General features: G+C 36.9%; 1 protein-coding gene across 4 annotated transcripts in view; it reads right to left on the bottom strand.

The window, feature by feature from the left end:
* Nucleotides 1-21193, bottom strand: part of EXOC6B (exocyst complex component 6B) — a 594595-nt gene that overhangs the window by 339890 nt on the left and 233512 nt on the right. For all 4 annotated transcript variants that reach the window (XM_032410713.1, XM_032410714.1, XM_032410715.1 and 1 more), the window contains one exon: nucleotides 15113-15289. In XM_032410713.1, coding sequence (XP_032266604.1) covers nucleotides 15113-15289 — 177 coding nt within the window. The remainder of the gene's footprint in view (nucleotides 1-15112; nucleotides 15290-21193) is intronic.

Raw genomic sequence — 21193 nt, 5'->3', positions numbered from 1 at the left:
CACCTTCTGAAGGGCATAAGAATTAGTGAGTATTTACATCAACATGCAATCAAAATACAGAAATATGCTAGAAAGAGAGGGGGATCATGTAAAAAGTAAGAAAATAAATGGAAAAGCCAAACCTAGAAGTAATGCCAGAAAATTATAATATGAACAAGGTAGACAGATTAAATCTAGACATCAACAGACAAAGTAAAACAAACAACATTAGGTAAGAACTGGAGATAGCCACAGTGCTAAAACTGTTTGGTTATGTGGCCTGACAATGAGTAACTCACAATTTACTTTTGCCTCAATTTCTTCAACTGAGAAAGGAAACTATTCCCTATACTGTTGGCCTATAGGAATTAAACAAGAATACAACGACACAAAGTAAATATTGAACAAAACAAAATAAAGCAAAAAAGAAAAGACAAAATTGCTTAAGAAATAATCAAAATAAAAGACCTAGCTGCAGTTTTTACTGTAACACTGGTAACTGTAGGATTCATCAGAATATAAGCAGCAGGGCACGTCTAATTTGGGTTGAGCTGACTCATGATGACAAGGTCGGTTTTCCTTATTCCATCAAGGATGGCTCATTTCTTCTTTGGGGGTATAGGTTTCTTCACCAAGATGTTTTTCCTAGTGAAATCTACTCATTCTACAACTCGGCAGCACAATTCCTGTCCCTCCAAAATCATCACCTCTCTACATTTACTGGTTCAAATTCATTGACTATTCTGTTCATTTGCTATATACCCATGATAGCACACACTAAATCTCTATGTTTAAGAAACTTCCAGTGCTAGATACTCTGTAAGCACTCAAAAACAAAAACAAAAGAAAAATAAAAAAAATAAAAACCTCTTATGAATCCAAAGCTTGATAGTAAGATGCTCAAGATCCTACACCATGAACCAAGCATAGATTTATTTAAAAAAAAAAAAAAAAAGGCCATTAGAAAAGTTAGTGAGCATTACAAAATCACTGAGAAAAACATTTTATGGACAGATAAACACCACATAATTAAAAAAAAAAAGATTAAAAAGCACGTAAAAATTGTAACCTTAAGAGTACAAAAGGACACCTATTTTCATCTTAATAACACAAAAAGAGACAATAGGTCATCATTTTAGACACTCTTATTTGAAATGACCACAACATTAAAGCATCTCTACAGTCTCCCCTGTTGGATTACAAAGTAAAGATGTGAAGGAAATTTATTTTAGCTTGCCAGAAAAACAGGGCCTACTAGTGAAAACTTCAACTAAGCAAAACACAAGCTCAAAAGATGAAAAATAGAAAAATTCATAAAATTATATTGATAGTATTTCAACTACATAAAAATTACACATACATATGAAAAGAGATAAGAAACATAAAAAAAGTTTTGATCTATACAGGAAATGAAACTTGTTTCTTTTATTTAGAATTTAATGACTATGAAGTTATTTATAACAAATATACATTTATAAAAAGTTTAAGGAAATTTAAATAAATTCAATCACAACTTTGTTCCTATGTTCTTCTTTATGCAGTTTATTTATTTTGCTTTGCTTTGACTCAGAACCATTAGTTTCATTCAAAAGGAAACTGCTCGTAAGCCATTCTCAGACAGAGCCGTGGCACCTTCACATGTCAAACCCATCCTTACAGAATGAATTCACATCCACATTAGGGGACAGTTTCCCTAAAAATCTGTGATGAATAAGCTAGTGGTAGCCCTTACTAATGGGCTAAAAAGAGTGGTTTATCTGGACCAACTAAAAAATAGATATATTTAGAGAGGACAGAAAGGTTTCCCTGTCATTTCCAACAAATATTTACAACCAAACCTATTCTCTGCGAGGCTGTCTTGACATCCTCATCCTCAGCTTCAAACTGTTTAAAATGCCCTGACCTGGAAGTATTGGCTTTGCTATTTCTTAGCCTCTGCAACCATAATCCAGTTAAGTCCCCCTAAGCAAAGGATTGCCTGCTTTGAAAGGAGTCCACAGAAATCTAGACAAGAAAAGAAGGAGCAAAATGGGGTTTCAGTTCACAAACTTTACCTCCACCCCTAAAATAGCCTACTATTTAGAAATCATTTTTCCTCCATGCTCCCTTCTGCGAGGAACACTAGGAGCACTGCAAGGAACCAAGAAGAGTGCTGTGAGGAGAAAGGTATGTAAAGCATGCACTGATTCATGTTGCTTTGAGCTAGATGTGTTTTCTCTGCTTCCACTAATGAAAAAGAATCACATCGACCGAAAGGCAAAAGGAGAGCAACATACACTGTACGTGAAGGAATGCCACACGTTTGGAAGGATAAGAAATGAACTTTCAAAAACGTAAATAGATGGGAGTGGGAAAGAGAACAAAAGTCAGTTTCTCCTGACTCATATAAATAGGTCTGTTTTAAGGTCCACATTTTGCTCCCCATTTAAAATGCAAAACCTCTGTCAAGGTTGTCTTCATTCTTCTTCCCCTCCTGTTTGCCCTTCTCTCCCCTCAAGTGCAAAGAATGATTCAAGCAGGTTTAGGTTTCAGCTGGCGCAGAGGGAGGGGTCCAAGGACACTTTCTTAAGCTAACAATGACAGTCTCTAATGGTTTCTGTCTCCTAACAAAAGCCAGGACTCCGTCTTTATCAGCTTCATCTAATTTTTCCTTTCCAAAGTAAATAACACAGCCCTTGCATTTTACACATGTCCAAGTTTGACAAATCATTATCGACTGGGACTATAACTGATAAGAGATAACTTTGTGGTAGGACGTTGTCATTTCCTCTCATAAGGGCTTTCTTTCTGAGATACAGAAACATGATTAAAATAGTTAAACATTTCCTCTGCCTGGCAGTCAGGAACTCAAGACATTAAGATACTGGAGTCTGTATTTTTCTAGTTCAAATAGATCTATGGAGATACCACCAGCAGCCACAAACAGTATACTCAAGATTATCCTGCTTTTTTAACTAGTTGTTTTCCTTATGAATTCACATGAAATAATTTCATCACCAAGGACAGCAGCTGCCTAATTCCCTATATAGTTTCTGAATGGAGAGCATTAGTGCTTTCTGTCAACTCAAACCTCTTTATTATCAGGAAGGAGCAAATTATACGTAAGATTTTAGATTCTGTAACTAAGAAATCTGTGCCACAGAGCATGTTATAATATTATATGTTAAGATTTAAAATAACATAAATAATAAGCTATTAAAAGAATTTAGGAGTGGCTGGACTACAACAGTCAGAGGTAGATGTGATGAAGGCAATGCTTATTCTACAATTACACATGCACATACCAATTACAGATCGTGCATCACTAGATGCCAATATACATGGCTAGTCTGTCCGTTTCGATGTGCTTCTTACATTTGTAGGATACATATTAATAGCTTCCATCAAAGCTGCAGTTTTTGTTACTTATTGTCTGTAGATTTTGTTAAATAGCATTATATCCTATCAATGCATCAGCTATCATATTATGCCACCATGCAGGTGACAAAAAAAGAGTCTGAGGACAAAGGAAGCTATAAAATAAGAAAAGTAAATTTATAAACAGGATCAATAAAAGGCACCCTGAAAAAATAGTCTTATGAGCCTCTGCAGGCAATATATATTAGAGAAGATGTAAAGATTCAGAGTAGAAATGGAAATATTAGATGTTTAGGAAGAAAAGAAGCATAAACATTTCTTTTTTTTTTTTTTTTTTAAGGATTTTATTTATTTGAGAGAACAAGCGGAGGGGAGAGACAGAGGGTGAGGGAGAAGCAGAAGCAGGCTCCCCGCTGAGTGGGGAGCTGAACGAGGGCTTGACCCCAGGGATCAGGGATCATGACCTGAGCCGAAGGTAGATGCCCAACCAACTGAGCCACCCAGGCGCCCCAAACATTTCTGATTATAAAAATTCTTGTGAAACATTAGGATCTTCTCAAAATGTTTTTCTTCTTCTCTAATATATCTTAGATCAAGTCAAAGAAAGTCTCTGAAAATGGAAAGGTTAATGGGTAAGTTCCTCTCATAAAGAATAAGGAAAATGATTTTACATATTAAAGAAAAAAGGAGATTTTGGTTGTTTTTTTTTTTTTTTTTAAGGTTCTATCTATTTGACAGAGAGAAAGACAGCCAGAGAGGGAACACAAGCAGGGGGAGTGGGAGAGGGAGAAGCAGGCTTCCCGCGGAGCAGGGAGCCCGATGCGGGGCTTGATCCCAGGACCCTGGGATCATGACCTGAGCCGAAGGCAAACACTTAACGACTGAGCCACCCAGGAGCCCCAGGAGATTTTGGTTTTAAAATAAATAATGACATTCAAGCTTTAACAGATATATCTATTTAACATTTTTATAACACCTTCCTCCCCCCCCAACAAAGGAGATGAAAGTTAGTAGCTATTTCTACTATCTTAATTAAGACTCACTAATGAAGGGAGGCAGGGAAAAAAAAAGTATCTGCAGGTAACAACCAGATAGATCTACCTGCTTTACTAGTAGGTAAGCATATCATTAGGAAAAGGGAATAGAGTACAAGAAAAGACTGCTTGCCTCCTTCCACTCAAGAATATTTACCTATCCTGCTGATAAAGACAGTACATGAAAGAAAGAAATGCATTAGTGTGCTCTAGTCTTATTGTTCACGGCTGTCCCACAGCACACACACACACACACACACACACACACACACACAACACAGGCCACTTATTTTTCTCTTATGAAACCTTTCAAAGTAGGTGGATCATCCAAAAAGAGTATGATAAAAATTTGCAAGGAATTTAGATATGTTTCTCACTAATCATTTGAGTCATTCTTCTTCTTGAAAATACTTTTGATTACCACTTTACACAAAACAGTTCCTTGGTATTAGTAAATGAATGCAGGGACTTGGTGTCCATTTCTGAGCATTAGTTGGATCTCAAGTCATTAAAATGTACCAGGCATCTTTCTGAAGAGAGAAAACAACAAATGATTAGCTGAAAGAGCATTACCTTTGCGCTCAAAGATCAATTTTGACTGCCCATATTATGTCTGGAAGCCAGGAAATACCTGGCAAACATTTTTCACCAGTGTGTTTTTCTGTACTACTTTGCTTCCAAACTTCAGAGAAAAGAAAGGTAGAATTCATTTGGACATAATCTTCCACAGAGCTGGACTAAACCCCATGGATGCATCAACAAACTAGAAGGCCTAGGATTCTAAGTGACTAGAATTAGCAAAAGTACAAGAGAATTTTCTAAACCTCTGAACATGTAAGAGTAATTTGTGACTGTAGAGCTTCTCACAAATTACTAGGATTCTTCCTGAGAAATCCCTAGACAAATTACCACTTAATTTACTCAAGTGTTTGCACTAAACAGAAGAAAATCAGGAAAAATCACCATTCTTCCTTTACCAAAACACTGCAAAAAACCTTGTGGCCAAAATCAAAAGATACTCCCTCAAGAATTCTCTGCTTCAAGCTAAACACAGGGGCAGTAAAACTTCAAATCCTAGTAATATATACAGTTGCTAAGCACCCTGCCAGTACTTGGTATGGTCAGTATTGTTTTAAGCTAATTCTAATCACTGTGTAGCCGAAACTGTATTTTAATAAGAAAATATTGGAAATTGTTAAATACCCACATGTAGGAGATTGGCTCAATAAACTGTGCTACATTCAAATAATGGAGTACTATTTAGCAATAAAAATAGAATGAGAAAGATTTCTATGAACTAATATGGAGCCATTTTCAGGATATATTTTCAAGTGGAAAAACAAGGTACAAAAATACCTTATATTATATGTTATTATATTATTAATAGTCATGTTGTGTAAGGTATGAGGAAGGGTACTTGTATACACACACACACACACACATTCATGATACTGATTACTTACGAAGAGTGGGTAGAAGCAGGGTGGAAGGGATAAAGAGGATAATGGGATATCACTGAATATATCTTCTTATATAATTTTGCTTTTTGAAACATGTTTATATTTTACATGCTCAAAAAATTAAATTAATAAGGTTGGGGAACTCTAAAAAATATACAAAAGAAACAAATGAACCCAATTATATATCAACTTGGTAACAATCACACAGAAGAAAAAGTAGCAAAAACTTTTGAACAAAATACTCTGAACTTTAGCCCCAGTGGGATATATTCTAGGATAAAAAGAATTGCAAAGAAATCTAGGATAAAAAGAATTGCAAAGAAATGTTGAACCTCGTAAGCTTACTGCTTTTAGTGACATTTACATAGCAATTCTGAAACTATTTTGTGTTATATGAGTAGGCAAATTATTAAATATATTAATTCTCTGGGAACCAGAATTCTCAGAGGTACAAATATGGAATAGAAGAAGACCTACGATATTTGGGTGAAATTTAGAAGCATCAGCTTTAACTCAAGATTTCTAAAACTCTCCATGTGTTAGTGCAGTGTGTGTATTTCTCAGCTCTGTCCACAGAAGGAGTGTACCTAATGCCCACATCTCAGTTTCTATATACAATTCTCCAATAAAAGGGACAAGAGCTCTTTGATGAAATAGCTCATTCCAGGGCTAGAGCTGAACTTGGAGTGAACCAAGAACATCCTGTGCCAGAAAAAAAAAGGAAGTGCTCAAAAATTGATGGAAACGTGTCAAAGGATAATGAATAAGACTCCCACTGGCCAAATCTGGAACAATTAGAGAATCAAAATGAAAGGCAAGAACGGAATGTAACTCATTTTATATAAAATAAAAATTCATGTACCAATACTAACACTAAAAATAAAAGGAAAGGGACAAAAGGAAAGTTCTTTATAGAAGAATGCCAGCTAATCAATGTGAAAGAAATGATAAAAATAGAAAAGTCACTGTTTTATAATCGACATAGTAATACATGATTCAGGAACAAATCATCAATGAATTCTAAATCACCAAATCAGAAAAACTGCTAGGGAACAAGATAGTCAGTCTCAAGATCTAAAATTACCACACCACAGATCATTTATTAATTAAAAAAGGAGAAGGGTACCTTTACAGGGCAGAGTAGACACCACCTTAACCAACCGTGTGCTTCCTGATATGATGCACTAAAAAGGACATATTACTTTTATAATAATCAAAAATGATTAACCTGAACCTACTCATGAGGATTACCAGATGTACCTAAATAGAGGGATATTAAAGGAAAATAAACAAACATAAAAATTAAATGCAATGCATGATACTTGTCTCGATGTGGCTACAGGAAAAAGTGAAAAAAAATCAAAAACATTATTGGGACAACTGGGGAAATTTGTACATGGGTTATACATTAAGTGGTAGTATTATATCAATGTTAAAATTTCTGAGTGTAATCACTGCATTGTAGTTATGTAGAAGAATGTCAGTCTTGGCAAACCATAGATTATTGTATTGAGATTTCAAATATGATAAATGAAGTATGCAACTTTCTTTCAAATGGCTCAGCTTTGGTAGGGAGAAGAAGAGGACTGATGAAATCGATTCTCTCAAAATCAAATTTTTAAGATCGAAGGTGCCAAATTTTAATAAGTGGACTATTTAAGTGAAGATACACGGATGTTCATTTCAACACTCTTGTAACTTTTCTGATGATCTAAAATTCTTAAAAAAAAAAAAAAAATTCTTACAAAGAAGGTGTTACTCTAGAGGTGGGGTTTGGGCAAAATAGGCGAAAGGGGTCAAAAGTTACAAATTTCCAATCATAAAATTAAGAAGTCATAGAGATGTAGTGTACAGCATGGTAACTATAGTTAGTAATACTGCATTGTATATTTTAAAGTTTCTAAGAAGATCTAAAAGTTCTCCTCACAAGAAAACAAAATCCTCTAACTATGTATTGATGGATGTTAACCAGACTATTATGGTGATCATTTTGCAATATATACAAATATTGAATCATTATGCTGTACCCCTGAAATTAATATAATGTTATATATCAATTATACCTCAATTTAAAATAAAGAATGGATGGATGGATGGATGGATGGATGGATGAGTGATGGGTATTCAGAAAAGGTCACATTGAGCTAGTCCTCAGGGAAAAGTAGAATTCAGTATTTTAGACAAGGATGAGAGAAAAAGGAGTATATTCCCTAATTAGGGTTATTAGCAACTTAGTACAGAGTGAAGGGGGTGGCTGAAATAAGAAATTTGTAAAAAAGGAGAAATTCTAGAAGACCTGAAAAGTCAGGTAGATGTTTATAATTGAAGTAAATAATTTCAAAATGACAAGAACTTTATAACTTTATACTATCAGTACAATGAAAAAATTTTAAAGATATTAAATCAATGTGAGGCATAATATATCCTTGTCACCAGATAGACCTAAAAGATAAAAGAATTAAGAAAACCAGCGGGGCGCCTGAGTGGCTCAGTTGTTAAGCGTCTGCCTTTGGCTCAGGTCATGATCCCAGGGTCCTGGGATCAAGCCCCACATCAGGCTCCCTGCTCAGCGGGAAGCCTGCTTCTCCCTCTCCCCCTCCCCCTGCTTATGTTCCCTTTCTCACTGTCTGTCTCTGTCAAATAAATAAATAAAATCTAAAAAAAAAACTCTGAGATGCAATAATAGTTTTTGGGACGCCTGGGTGGCTCAGTTAAGCGTCTGCCTTTGACTCAGGTCATGATGCCAGGATCCTGGGATCAAGTCCTACATCGGGCTCCTTGCCGCTCCCCCTGCTTATGCTCTCTCTCTCTCTCTCTCTCTCTCACTCTGACAAATAAATAAAATCTTAAAAAAAAAAAAAGAATTAAGAAAACCAAAAGAGAATGTCTAAAGTATGCCATAGTTTTCATTCAACTTTCTAAATTGCTTTTATTGCTTTTAAGTATGGGTATTTACTCTTCATTTGACTATATATATTCTTTTTTTTTTTTTTTTTTTTTTAAAGATTTTATTTATTTATTTGACAGAGAGAGACACAGCGAGAGAGGGAACACAAGCAGGGGGAGTGGGAGAGGGAGAAGCAGGCTTCCCGCGGAGCAGGGAGCCCGATGCGGGGCTCGATCCCAGGACCCTGGGATCATGACCTGAGCCGAAGGCAGACGCTTAACGACTGAGCCACCCAGGCGCCCCTGACTATATATATTCTTAATAGACCAGTTTTCATTAAGAACTGAAGAAAAGGGTGTCTGGATGGCTTGGTCAGTTAAGCACCCGACTCTTGATCTCAGCTCAGATCTTGATCTCAGGGTCATGAGTTCAAGCCCCACACTGGGCTCCACATCATACATACATACATACATACATATATAACTAACCAAAATGTACTCTGTTGGGGCGCCTGGGTGGCCCAGTTAGTTGAGTGTCCGACTCTTGGTTTCAGCTCAGGCCGAGATCTCAGGGTCATGAGGCTGAGCACCACACCGGGCTTCACACTCAGCATGGAGCCTGCCTGGGTTTCTCTCTCCCTCTCCCTCTGCCCTTCCTCCCCCGCACACACACTCTCTCCCTCTCTCAAATAAATAAAACTTAAAAAAAAAGAAAAAAAGAACTGAAGTGAAAAACCAAGACTGCAGGGGTGGGTGGGTACTGGGAATAAGTGAATCAGGCCACCTTTTCAAATTGTATTCTCTTAACAGACACATTTTGTATGTGAAATAACTAGAACTGTTACTCATTTTTACAAAGAACTCTGTTCTTACCATTTTTTTTTTCCAAACATGTGGCCCTGTCAGTCTATCTTCCAGTTCACCATTTTTAAATACAGATCCAGTATAAGTAATAATATATTTCTCTCAATAGCACAAAGGTGATAATAAATGGCAATATCCAATGTGGAGACACAACAGAGATTGTAGCTTAGTGAAAAAAAACATACCCTGGTGGCAACCTTGCTGCTCGAGGTGATTCTATTCCTACCATACTTAGGAAGAGCCTAAGTTGGAAATACAGATTTTTATGTGAATTCAACTACTTAAAAGTCGGCAAATAATTAAAAAACTTTTAAGCACTATGCAAGCCAACAGCCATTTTGCAAGCTATTCCTGGCCCATGGGCTGCCAATATGCAACCTCTGATTTTAACTCTAAAGTACTAATGGCATCTTTTATTTCACTTTAACTTACTGAGAAAAAAACCCTCATTTTGTTACCTTGCTGTCATTTGAAAGTGTTGCAATAAGCAATTTGAAATTTGGGTCAAACATCACAATAACCACAATTTTTCACAAGCAATTTAGTTTTAATTAATTATTGTCACTATTTTATACGTGAGGAAAGAGAGGCTTATGTATGTATGACTTGCTCCAATAACACAAAGCTGACAGAACTTGTACTTTCTAAATACAAATCTTGTGTTCTTTCCAATCACCCGGTGTTATGGACTGAATTGTGTCTCCCCCAAAGTTCATATGTTGAAGCCCTAACCCCCAGTGTGACTGTATTTGGAAATATGGCCTTTCAGGAGGTAATTAAGGTTAAATGAAGTCACAAAGGTAGAGCTCTGTGAAAATAGGATTGGTGTAATTATAAAAAAAGGAACACACACGAGAGGCATACGATCACAGAGAAAAGGCTGTGTGAGGACACAGCAAGAAGACAGTCATCTGCAAGCCAAGGAAAGAATCCTAAGGAGGAAATCAACCCTGATGGCACCTTGATCTTGGTACTTCCAGCCTCCAGACTGTGAGAAAATAAATTTCTGTTGCTTAAGCCAGGCAACCTATGGTATTTTGTTATGGCATCCCTCGCAAACAAATAATCTTATCTCAAAATTAGTATAGTACCACAATCATAAAGACATCTCAGAAGGCATTATATACTATATGATACTTGTATTTAAATTAGCAATTCCATCCCGTTAACTCCGTATTTCAAAAAGGACACCAAAATCTTGAGAGCTAAACCTGACATGGATCATTTGGTCAACATTTATTTGACCCACACTATATAAAGAGTTGTATGGATAAAACAGTGACTACTGCCCTTTCACAGTATAAAGAATTAAAAGAGATACAAACTAGAATAAGAGATGTGCCAAAAGTATGGCACCAAGGAAGTGTTCTAAGAATGTAGAAGCTTTGAAATAATCTAGAAACAAAAAAAGAAATCATAGGCCCTGCTTCTTTAAACTATTTCTTACCCAACACTGCTTTTTTTTAAGCAGACTATTTGTTTACAGTAGATAATGTTCCATGAGTCCATGCAAATATGTTATCAAAAACTATATCAACTTATGTATCACCTTTATTCCCCAAAGAAGGACATAGTCATAATGCCATAATTGTATATACTAATAGTATTGTGTGTACCAAGCACTGTGATGAGAGCATTATATGTACTATTTCAGTCAATCTTTACAACTTTGCCCTCAGAAGGCATTACTGTCCCCCTTCTCACAAATAACATGTCACCTAAAGTGTCCTTTGTATTTATCTTCAAATATCTCAAAAATTATACACCTGGGGCGCCTGGGTGGCTCAGCTGGTTAAGTGACCAACTCATGATTTCGGCTCAGGTCATGATCTCAGGGTCGTGAGATCAAGCCCCGTGTTGGGCTCCGTGCTCAGCGGGGAATCTGCTTGAGATCCTCTCTCTCCCTCTGCCCCTCCCCGGCTCAAACTCTCATGCATGAGCTGTCTCTCTAAAATAAATAAATAATTCTTTAAAAGAAAAAGATAGTCCTAATGAATCTAACACAGGTACATTCTCAATCTAAAAAGTTCACCACTTCTAAAACAAAATTGTAAAGTCCTATCTAGATATTTAGAGAAGAGCAATAACATCCACATATTCCTCAGGATGATATAGAGATTGAATAAATTCCCCAAATCATACATATTTCCATTGAAAATCAATTGAATTAAGTTGTTAGTCAAAAATGATCAAACGTCAGCAGTTTATATAGTTCAACTTTAACATATGACCAGTAAAAACAAAACACCTTACTTTAATTAAGGTGACTCTTTCATTAGCTTAGACAAAAATCAAGTACAAATAGAGAGAGAATTTTACAGAGGAATACTTTTCCTACAACACTTCTCAGCAATCGAGAGACTGACTCTGTCAGTTGGTTCTCCGTGTGAGCTGGTTTTTTCATCCAAGATGACTTCATCTTCAGTTCCCAGCCTATTTAGTTTTTCTATGTCTGACACAAACTTTTATTTCAGTTCAACAATATATGAAATACCTGCTTACTATGTTCTAAGCCGTTTTCTAGGTGTTTGGGTTTTCTTACCCATCTCATTCTGTGGTCTCCCATTAAGTACCATCACGCTGAAGACATAGTTAATAGCCTACAAATGTCACTAGACTCAAAGAATGTACTAAGTATCACTTTCATTAAAAGTACAGGAAAAAGAAAAAGTCCTCACTTCAGTGAATAAGAAAATAGCTAAACTTAAGTATATTAAATCAGAATCATAAAATTTCGTAAAAAATAATGCTGGCACTCTATTATAAGCAACAGATTTTAGAAAGCAAAAAAAATGTAACTTTCTCTTCAAGTACTGCATTCGTTGTTGGAAAATTTTAAGTCATATTAATGAAAAATCAGTAAGAGACCCAAACAGCCAAGGTTTTGTTTTCTTTATTCGCTAAAAATGCTTCCTTGCGGTCCTCTATATCCTTGCAATTCCAAGTGCGCTCTGCGAACAGAAGCACCATCCTCACCTGGAAGCCTGTTAAAAATGCAGATTCTCAGACTTCACACCCAACCTGCAGAATCCGAATCTGCATTTTATTAAGATTTGAAAGTAATTCCTATGCACATTAAAATTTCAGAAGCACTTAACCTACAACTTGGGTTCTTAACATGGCTCCTAAAGGCAACATGAGTTTCAGGAATCCCCTGAAATTTCATGGAGAACTTTTTATGAGTGAATATATGCATATTTCACTGGGAAAAGACTCCATATATTTTTTATCAAACTCTCAAAGGAATATATGACCCCAAATAGATTAAGAATCACTGCTCTACAGGATTCTGTGCCACAGTTTAGAAGTCAAAATATTTCAAAAACTATTTACGCTGCTCTCAATGAGGTCTGTTGAAGAATGACAAGAATGAAGGTCAGAACGTCACAGTGGGTCACGAAAGACCTTATCTGAAGAATTTATTCACACCATGCAAGAACTATGCCAAGAAACCAGTTTGGAGACATCTAAATAAATAATTCTCTACATGAGGTTTGAGATTAAGAATGTGCACTTGAAGAAGATTCAAACTGAGAAGTAAATAAATAGAAGGTAGGATTTTTTTTTTAAGATAGGATGCCATTAGATGACAGTGAAGTGCTGAATTCTTGTTGTAAGAGCTCAATCAGCAAATTTCTAACAGGATTCTGTTTGATTTGGGATATATGACCATTTTAAAATGCTCACTCCCAAGTACATTCTTATAATACTTTGTTTATGAGGAACCCTCAACATATTTCACTAGTCCCACTTTCTTTATCTTCTCTAGGCCTCAGAAGACAAAACAAAGAAGAAATAGAGCACAAAAATTAAAAAAAGGATTTGCCCAGGATCTTCAGTGAGTTTATGATAAAGAAGGTTCTACTATATATGATAACAATGTATATGTCTCATTTTTTCCTCTTATCATCTAGCCATCTCTTCGGGGTGTGTATTATCCAGGGCACAGACTATGTCTAGCTTCTGTTTCCTTAGGTCACACTGCCTAAGAGAATTTAATTTTCTTAACAGACACCCAAAATGTAAATAAAAGGCGCTAACTGGCCTTTCCTGATTCTGATGCTTGATTGTACTACTACTATAAGTTGTCATCAGTGATGGGCCTAATACCTGACAGTCTGGCCTCCACGGTGGATCCATATCCTACCATACCAGTCATTTCAGGCAAGAAGAGAGAAGGCTAGAAAATACTCAGGAGGATCAAGTCTTCTCTGCCCCTTTCTATTTCTATAGATATCAGGCAAAGGCCTGGTTCTTGTCTTAACTCCATTTCTTATCCAGGTACAATAGGGATTTTGATGAAACTTTCACACATTGTTAACTATTAATGTACCTCATTTATGCAATAAACATATCCTGATGAAAAATATGATGGTAGTGATACGTAACAGAAGTCGGCAAAAAAGAGTAACAACAGAACAGAAACTATCATTTGCGGACCACCTTCTACGGAGCAGGCACTTGTGTAGTCCTGTGGGGTAGAGGCTACTGTCTTTACTTGACAGATGAAGACTTAAGTCCCAACAGATTAAACAATTACCTAAGATTCCCAAGTTAGACCGTGACAAGTTTGGGGGTATAGTTTTTGGGTGGGAGGGGAGTAGGACAGAACAAGGATGGGGAAGACAAGTGAACCCAATTTTATCTGGAGAAACAAAACAACGAAAAGGAGCCAAACACTTAAAGGCAAACAGGTGACAGAGCACAGGCATAAATGGTTCCTCACACAGGTCAGTGAACATTTAAAGAGTAAATGATATGAGTATTAATGATAATTTTAAAAAAGAAAACAGAACAAAATGGCAAAGGCAGGATCTGAATGCAAGGACTCCCAAGTTCATGCTCCTAACCACTACATTCCCAAAGAAACTGATCCAGCTTATCGAAATGATAAGTATTTAGAAAAACATTTTAACAAGAAATCTCAAGTGTCACAGTAGTTTTATTTTTAAAAACACATTAAATATATTTTCAGCAAGTCAGGATATAAATATAGGTCCTCGTTAAGCAACTTAATCTTACTCTTTACCTGAAAGGACAGAAGTAATGTAAGAGGTTATGGATGTCCCAAAATTCCCAGATTCTCCATAATCACTCATATATTTATTTCCTCCAGAAATGCATTCTCAACTTTCCAGAGCCTTTTTATATTTTCAACCTAAGACCCCTTTATTTGCACCCCACTGTTTAAAGTAACATCTTTTGTCTCAAGTAACAATGTTCCAGTTCAGAGGAGATCACCTAGATCTTTCTCTAGGTCAGATAAACTCTACTCTTTCTTAATGTAGTACCCAGGCGGTATATAATCAAAAACCTTAGAACTTCAAAAAAAAAAATGGATGAGTATATTCATAATCTAAACAATTAGAATCTAAGATATCATGATGCATCTTCAGTTTCCTTATATCGAGGCCCATTTGTATTTAAAATGATATTTAATACCTGGAAGATTACACATGGATAAACTTTTCATCACATCTCAAAAATTAAACCTAACACTAGTCTCATTTCCCCAGTTCAAATGTTGGTTACCTCTTCATCATCTTCCTCATCTTCAACATCCAGAATTCCTGAATCCTGTTCAGACTTGGGGCTAGTGCTTTCTATCTCTGTATCAAAAATTGTGTATGCATCTTTTTTAGATTTTCTCTTGCTACCTATTCTGGGTTGTTGCAAGACGATGTTATCCAGGTTTCTTTGTTGTTGAGCCTAGGATAGAAACACATACACACACATTGAAAAAGAAGAAGAAGAAAGAAAAGAAACAACTTAATTCAGCATTCGAAGAACTTCTAATTTTGAACAAGTTGGTATCTTAAAGAAAATACAATAAAGTGCCTTAAGACATAGTTTTAGCCCCAGAAATAAAACCAAACACATTAATACATATATTTTTAACCCTGAACTTACCCATCTTGATTCATTTTCCCAGAAAAAAAAAGATAACCAGTCAATATTATCAGAAGACTTTCCAAATATACCCACTACATCACCACAGAAATGAAACCTATCCTTCTTCACCTAAGTAGCCAAGAGATTAGTGCAAATGACTAAATATGCATCTCCTATGAGATACATGCCATGCTGGGATCATTGTGGTTGGGGGAAGAAGGACAAGAGCTTTTCAGCTTAGCAGACTCTAAGAACAGTTCTGTGGTTGTAAGAGACCAACCGAATGTAATCAGGGGAATGAAACATCTTAATAATTTGAACTAACTAATCCTTCAGAATTACATGACCTTAATCTGTGGAAAACAGAGTTTTAAAGGGTTTCTTCTTCTGAACTTTATAAAAAGGAAATGTAATCCCCTCAGCTTAACAAAACAGATTCAGATGGTGTGGTTTCCATCCATACAAGGAGGTGGAAAGTGTGACTATGTGGAGTCAACAACATAAGTATTAAACCACACAGTTTTAGAGCTGGAAGTGACCTCAGTTACGACTCAGGAAACTGAGGCTCTAAGACAAAGGATTTGTTTGAGGTCAGAAGGTCAGTTAGTGGTAAATCAGAAGCTCAATGTGTGATCTCCTCAATTCCAGAGGAGAAATCTTCCTACTTCATCAACAGTTCCTCAAAGCATGACAAAATATTTCCCCCACTAAGGGTTCTGTTGTCAAATACATGGGAAGCACTGTCGTCATGGAGCCTTCTTGTAGGTACACAATGCACACTGACAGAATAAAAACTGAGAGAAATCCTTTTTAAGGAAATTTCTTTAATTTGGTTTAACCCAGCATGTTCCAAAATATTTCGCAATGGAACTTCCAGGTTTTTTTAAAATAATACTCAGTGTCATCCTAAGACACAAAGCTTTAGAAGGATAGCCTCTCAAAACATATGTTTCTTAATCAACATATGACGTTTCTCCTTGGTGACAGGCAGAAATTAGTTCTGGAGAAAATCAGAGTCTCCAAATATTCTGAATGAGATTAAGAAATTCAAGATAAATATTCAGTATGTTAATCCAGGCACTGGTTAAATGAGACAATTATAATAGGACAGAGAAAAACTGGAACTATGGAGCTAGTTTCTGCCAAGTAAACGAAAAGAATCTATATTCCAGAGATCTGGATCAATGGACAAGTTTGTTTCCATGAATAATACTGGCTGATATTTTGGTTTGACTTACATAAAATATACCTGGCTTCAGTAACAAACTGAGAAAGAGAGAGTACCCAAAAACATTTATGTCTGTACATAAAACATACCTATACTCCAAGCATTTTAGAACCTAAATTAGATAGAACAGTCTTTCTGTTCCTCCCAAAAGTAGTAAGTTCTTTTCCACTTCCAAGTAAACACACAAAAAGGGATTAAGGAATCTGGGGAGGCACAAAGGAAAGGAGAACTTCCTAGAGCTTTCATATTTAAAAAAGCAAGCCCTGGAGTAGAGTGATCACTTGTCTTTGTACAGCAAAACCAAAAGCTTTTCATAAGATGGTCTTATTCCATTCAATCCCAAGTCATTTATTTTTCTTCATAATCAGTAAAATACTACCAGTATATCAAAAGCAACAAGAGGAGCCACATTTAAGTACTGTCATTTAAACTTGAAATGATACAAATCTGAAAGTATCCTATGGAAGTAATTTTAGATCTTCTATGATTTGTTCTTTTTAGGTGGTGTCTGGTTTTCCCATCAACATAAAGGAAGGCAGTCTGGGCCAAACAAGCAAATAAAGGTAGCAAACCCTATAGCTAGAAATCAAAACACTGCAAGGTGTATTCCAAGGCTCTATCAGTACTTGGGGTCTCTCAGAACGATCAAGGCTTCAGTCCATAAAAGAGCAGTCAGGGCAGATCTGTGAGGCAGAAGCGGCCAAGTTAGAAACACTGAATCTCAGGTAGAACAATGAAATACAAGATATTACCCATTCTGGATGCAAATGAAAATTACCATCTATTCAAACTGTATGTTATGGGATTGGCAGGAAGTGAGAAAGAGTAAATGTTGATACAAATATATACATGCATGTAATATATGCTAAAATTAAAATGTAACACTAAAGTCCACGAAAAACAACAACAATAAAAGCCCTTCAGAGCTCTGTTCTAACATGCTAAACTATCTCACCAGGACCATTTATTCTGTCCCTCCAGAGACAACCTTTATAGCCTTGAACCAAAGCAGAGATCTGATCTCTGCCACCTATGCTGGAGTTGGGGCAGGAGGATACCAAGCAGACAGACCTTAGAAAGCATTTAGGTGTTTTCTTTTTCTTAATTGTTCTCTTTGTGATTAATTTTTACACATTTAATGACTTGTTCCTCAAGATTCCCTCATACATATTCTTCTCTGATTTCCTAATATAGAGAAATTAAGCAAGATTTCTTCCTCAAGACTTCTTCTCTTCCCACTCTGTCCACTCGCCCAAGACCCAGTAGCACATTGCCTCTACTCCTTGTGAGTTCTACTGCCACTTCACTTCCAACAAACCTAAAAAGGAACTCATCACCTTCTCATTAGAATTCCCCTGCATATTACGGTCAGGTTCTTCTTAAACCACATTATTCATCGCACAAATTGAACATGAGGGAAACTAGGAGAAAAAAAATTAAGCAAAGACAAATCCCAACTCCATCCCAACTTCCCTTGAGACTCCACCATAATGGAAGCTAAACCTAATTTTCCAATGTACTTATTTTGTACTCTCCAACATGGATCTTCCACTTGGATCAAACTCTACCACATAATATACTAGGAATAGCATGCCATTTCTCTACCGGATGACCCCTCCCTGCCTGCACCCAGCCTGTCCTCTGAATCCCAACTAGAACTCTTCTTCCTTTAGGAAGCCTCCTCTCTCTGTGCCAATTCACGGTGCATCCTCTCCGTATCCCTGCTTTCAGTCAAATGCGTACTGAATCTCTATTGGCACCAGGTATTGTGCTGCATACCGGGCCTACAGAGAATAAGACGGAGTCTATGACTCACGAACCTCAGGTCATACTGTTACAGGAAGCATAGACCAGCAAGTAAGTGGCTGAAATTCAGTGCAATTAGCATAATAAAGAGAAATACAGGTGTAATAATTGGACATAGGAGAAAGTAATCGTATCTGCTTAGAGGGGATTCCAAATAGGCTTCACAGAGGAAGGGGTAGCAAACTGTGCTTTTAAAAGATAAATACGATTTTTCCAAAGGCAGATAGGTAAAAGAAGAAGGAAACAGCTTGAGAAAAGATCACCATGTATGAAATAACATTTCCCACCCAAGGAATAAGTAATCTAGTATAAAAGCACAGGTGATAAAGAATTACCAAGAGATAAAGAAGCCATACAAAGCAGTCTCAAGTTCTCTAGTAGGCAAGGGAGAAACAATGAAAGAATGTAAGCAGGGGAAGAACAGGATCAGCTTTACAATTCAGGCAAATTCTCCAGGAGCAGAGGAAAGGTCAACTGGGAGAAGGTAAGGACTAGAAACAGAAAAACCAATATAGATCACTGTAACAGTCCAAATAACAATGAGGAGGACTTGAATTAAGGTAGCAGCAGTTAGATAACTGGCAGAAGCAATAGAATTTACTGATTTCAATGTAGTACCTAGAAGAGGGGAAGGGAATAAGAATAACCCCCAGTGTTCTGGTCCTGACGACTAGTTGGTGGGGTCATTCCAAACAGAAGAACCACGGAAATAATAAGTTGAAGGAAGAGAGAAAAGGGGTCCAGTAAACCTGTCAGGTAGCTAGGTTAAAAAAAAAAAAAAAAATCACAGTACAGCACTTCAGTAGGTAACTCTTCTGTTTGAAGCTAGGAAACACATTTTACCAGTCTTAGAATCCCCCAAACCCAGACACAGTGACACATACATAGTAAATTTAGATAAATGTTTACTATATAAAGGCAGTGGACTACAAAAGAAATATATGGAAGAATGGGATCTGGTGTAATAAAAGAGACGATCTGGATGTTCTCCTACCTACTAAAAGAGAGGGAACAAAACAGAAAAAAATAAAAAGAGAGGGGGACACCCATAAGAATTATCTAATCTGGACTATTAACCTAATACGTCTACATATGCTAATAAATAAAGTTTTATTGTGAAATACAACTTCCAAGGCTACCTAGCAGTAAGACTCAGTTAAAATTCTGTGAATCAAATGGCAAAGGCTCCGGTCTTTACCAACCCAATACTGACCTCTAGTGGATTAAAGAAATACATACAAATGCCTTCAGAATCAGAAACCAGTTGAAGAAAGGTCTAGGCTTATAGGTTTGGAGGTCTGATAGGATTACATGAACTTCAATTATAGGGTGCTATATATGCCGGGGAAAAAAAAAACCTTCTTGGAGTAAGATAAGTCTTTAAATCTAAGCACTGCAACTTAGTAATTCTATAACTTTGGGTAAATTCTTTCCTTCTGTGTAACATCCTTGTCTATTAAAAACAAAACAAAAACAAGGTTACCTCAGAGCTGTCACAAAGGTTAATAATATTATGTAAAGCACCTTGAATTAAAAGATAAATCAAACAAAAAAACACTAAGAATTTTAAGCTCTACCTGTCTTCCCTCTGAAAATGAAACAGGAACCTTGTTTTACTGTCTGCGATAGAAGCATGTGAGCTAGCCATAGTAAGATGCATAATCATTAACGGCATCTAATACTGCTCCACACTGCCACTCAATTTTGTCTCTGTACTACATTTCAAGTCTGAGATATCTGTACCGGACACCTCTCGTGCTCCACTTCAGATCCTCTCAGTCTCAGCTTATTCCAGCTAGAGCTTCAGCAACCTGTTGTGAGCAGCCTTGGGAAGTGTCACATAGTAGAACCTAAAACCAGCTCTCACACTTATACCACACCTCTAGGTTCCTGCCCTGGGGCTTTGGACACCACAAGAACTACGTAGCATTCATGATTCTCAGCACAGAAGTGAGATCGCCCTTGACCCAAGAGCTGACAGATAAATGCTTCTGTCCCCCTCACTGTCATCAGTTCCATATGGCTTCTCAGAAGGCCCCATGGATTAAGATTAAGAAACCAGACAGGGGCGCCTGGGTGGCTCAGTCGTTAAGCGTCTGCCTTCGGCTCAGGTCATGATCCCAGCGTCCTGGGATCGAGCCCCGCATCGGGCTCCCTGCTCCGCGGGAAGCCTGCTTCTCCCTCTCCCACTCCCCCTGCTTGTGTTCCCTCTCTCGCTGTGTCTCTCTCTGTCAAATAAATAAATAAAATCTTTAAAAAAAAAAAAAAAGAAAGAAACCAGACGGCCCTACAATTGTACCACTTTACAGTGGACTCTACCAACTTTCCTCCTGAGCCCTACTCCAACAGATCATGTACTGGAATAAACTACTCAAATACAACCTCCCAGGTTCCCTCAGGGAAACCAAAGCTAAAATAACATCCCATATCACAATAAAGTGAAGTAGGACTATGACCCCCTGTTTTATGTCTGAAGCCCAAATGATAACCATGAAAAGAACTGGCAAGATTAAGATATAAAAACTCCAAAGTGGCCTCTTCTAGTCTCACCAAACAAGTGAAGTACAAAAGAGCTGCAATATCAAAACAGAGTTTCTTCACATTTACCAGCACTGGCTCTGGCAACTAGCATGCTTTGGCCACCAGCTCCAATATCAGATTCAAACAGAAAACAAAACAAAAGAAGA

This window comes from Phoca vitulina, unplaced genomic scaffold (genome assembly GCF_004348235.1).
Source record: "Phoca vitulina isolate PV1807 unplaced genomic scaffold, GSC_HSeal_1.0 scaffold12, whole genome shotgun sequence".
Taxonomy (NCBI): Eukaryota; Metazoa; Chordata; class Mammalia; order Carnivora; family Phocidae; genus Phoca; species Phoca vitulina.
This window is presented reverse-complemented; position numbering and strand designations above follow the sequence as displayed.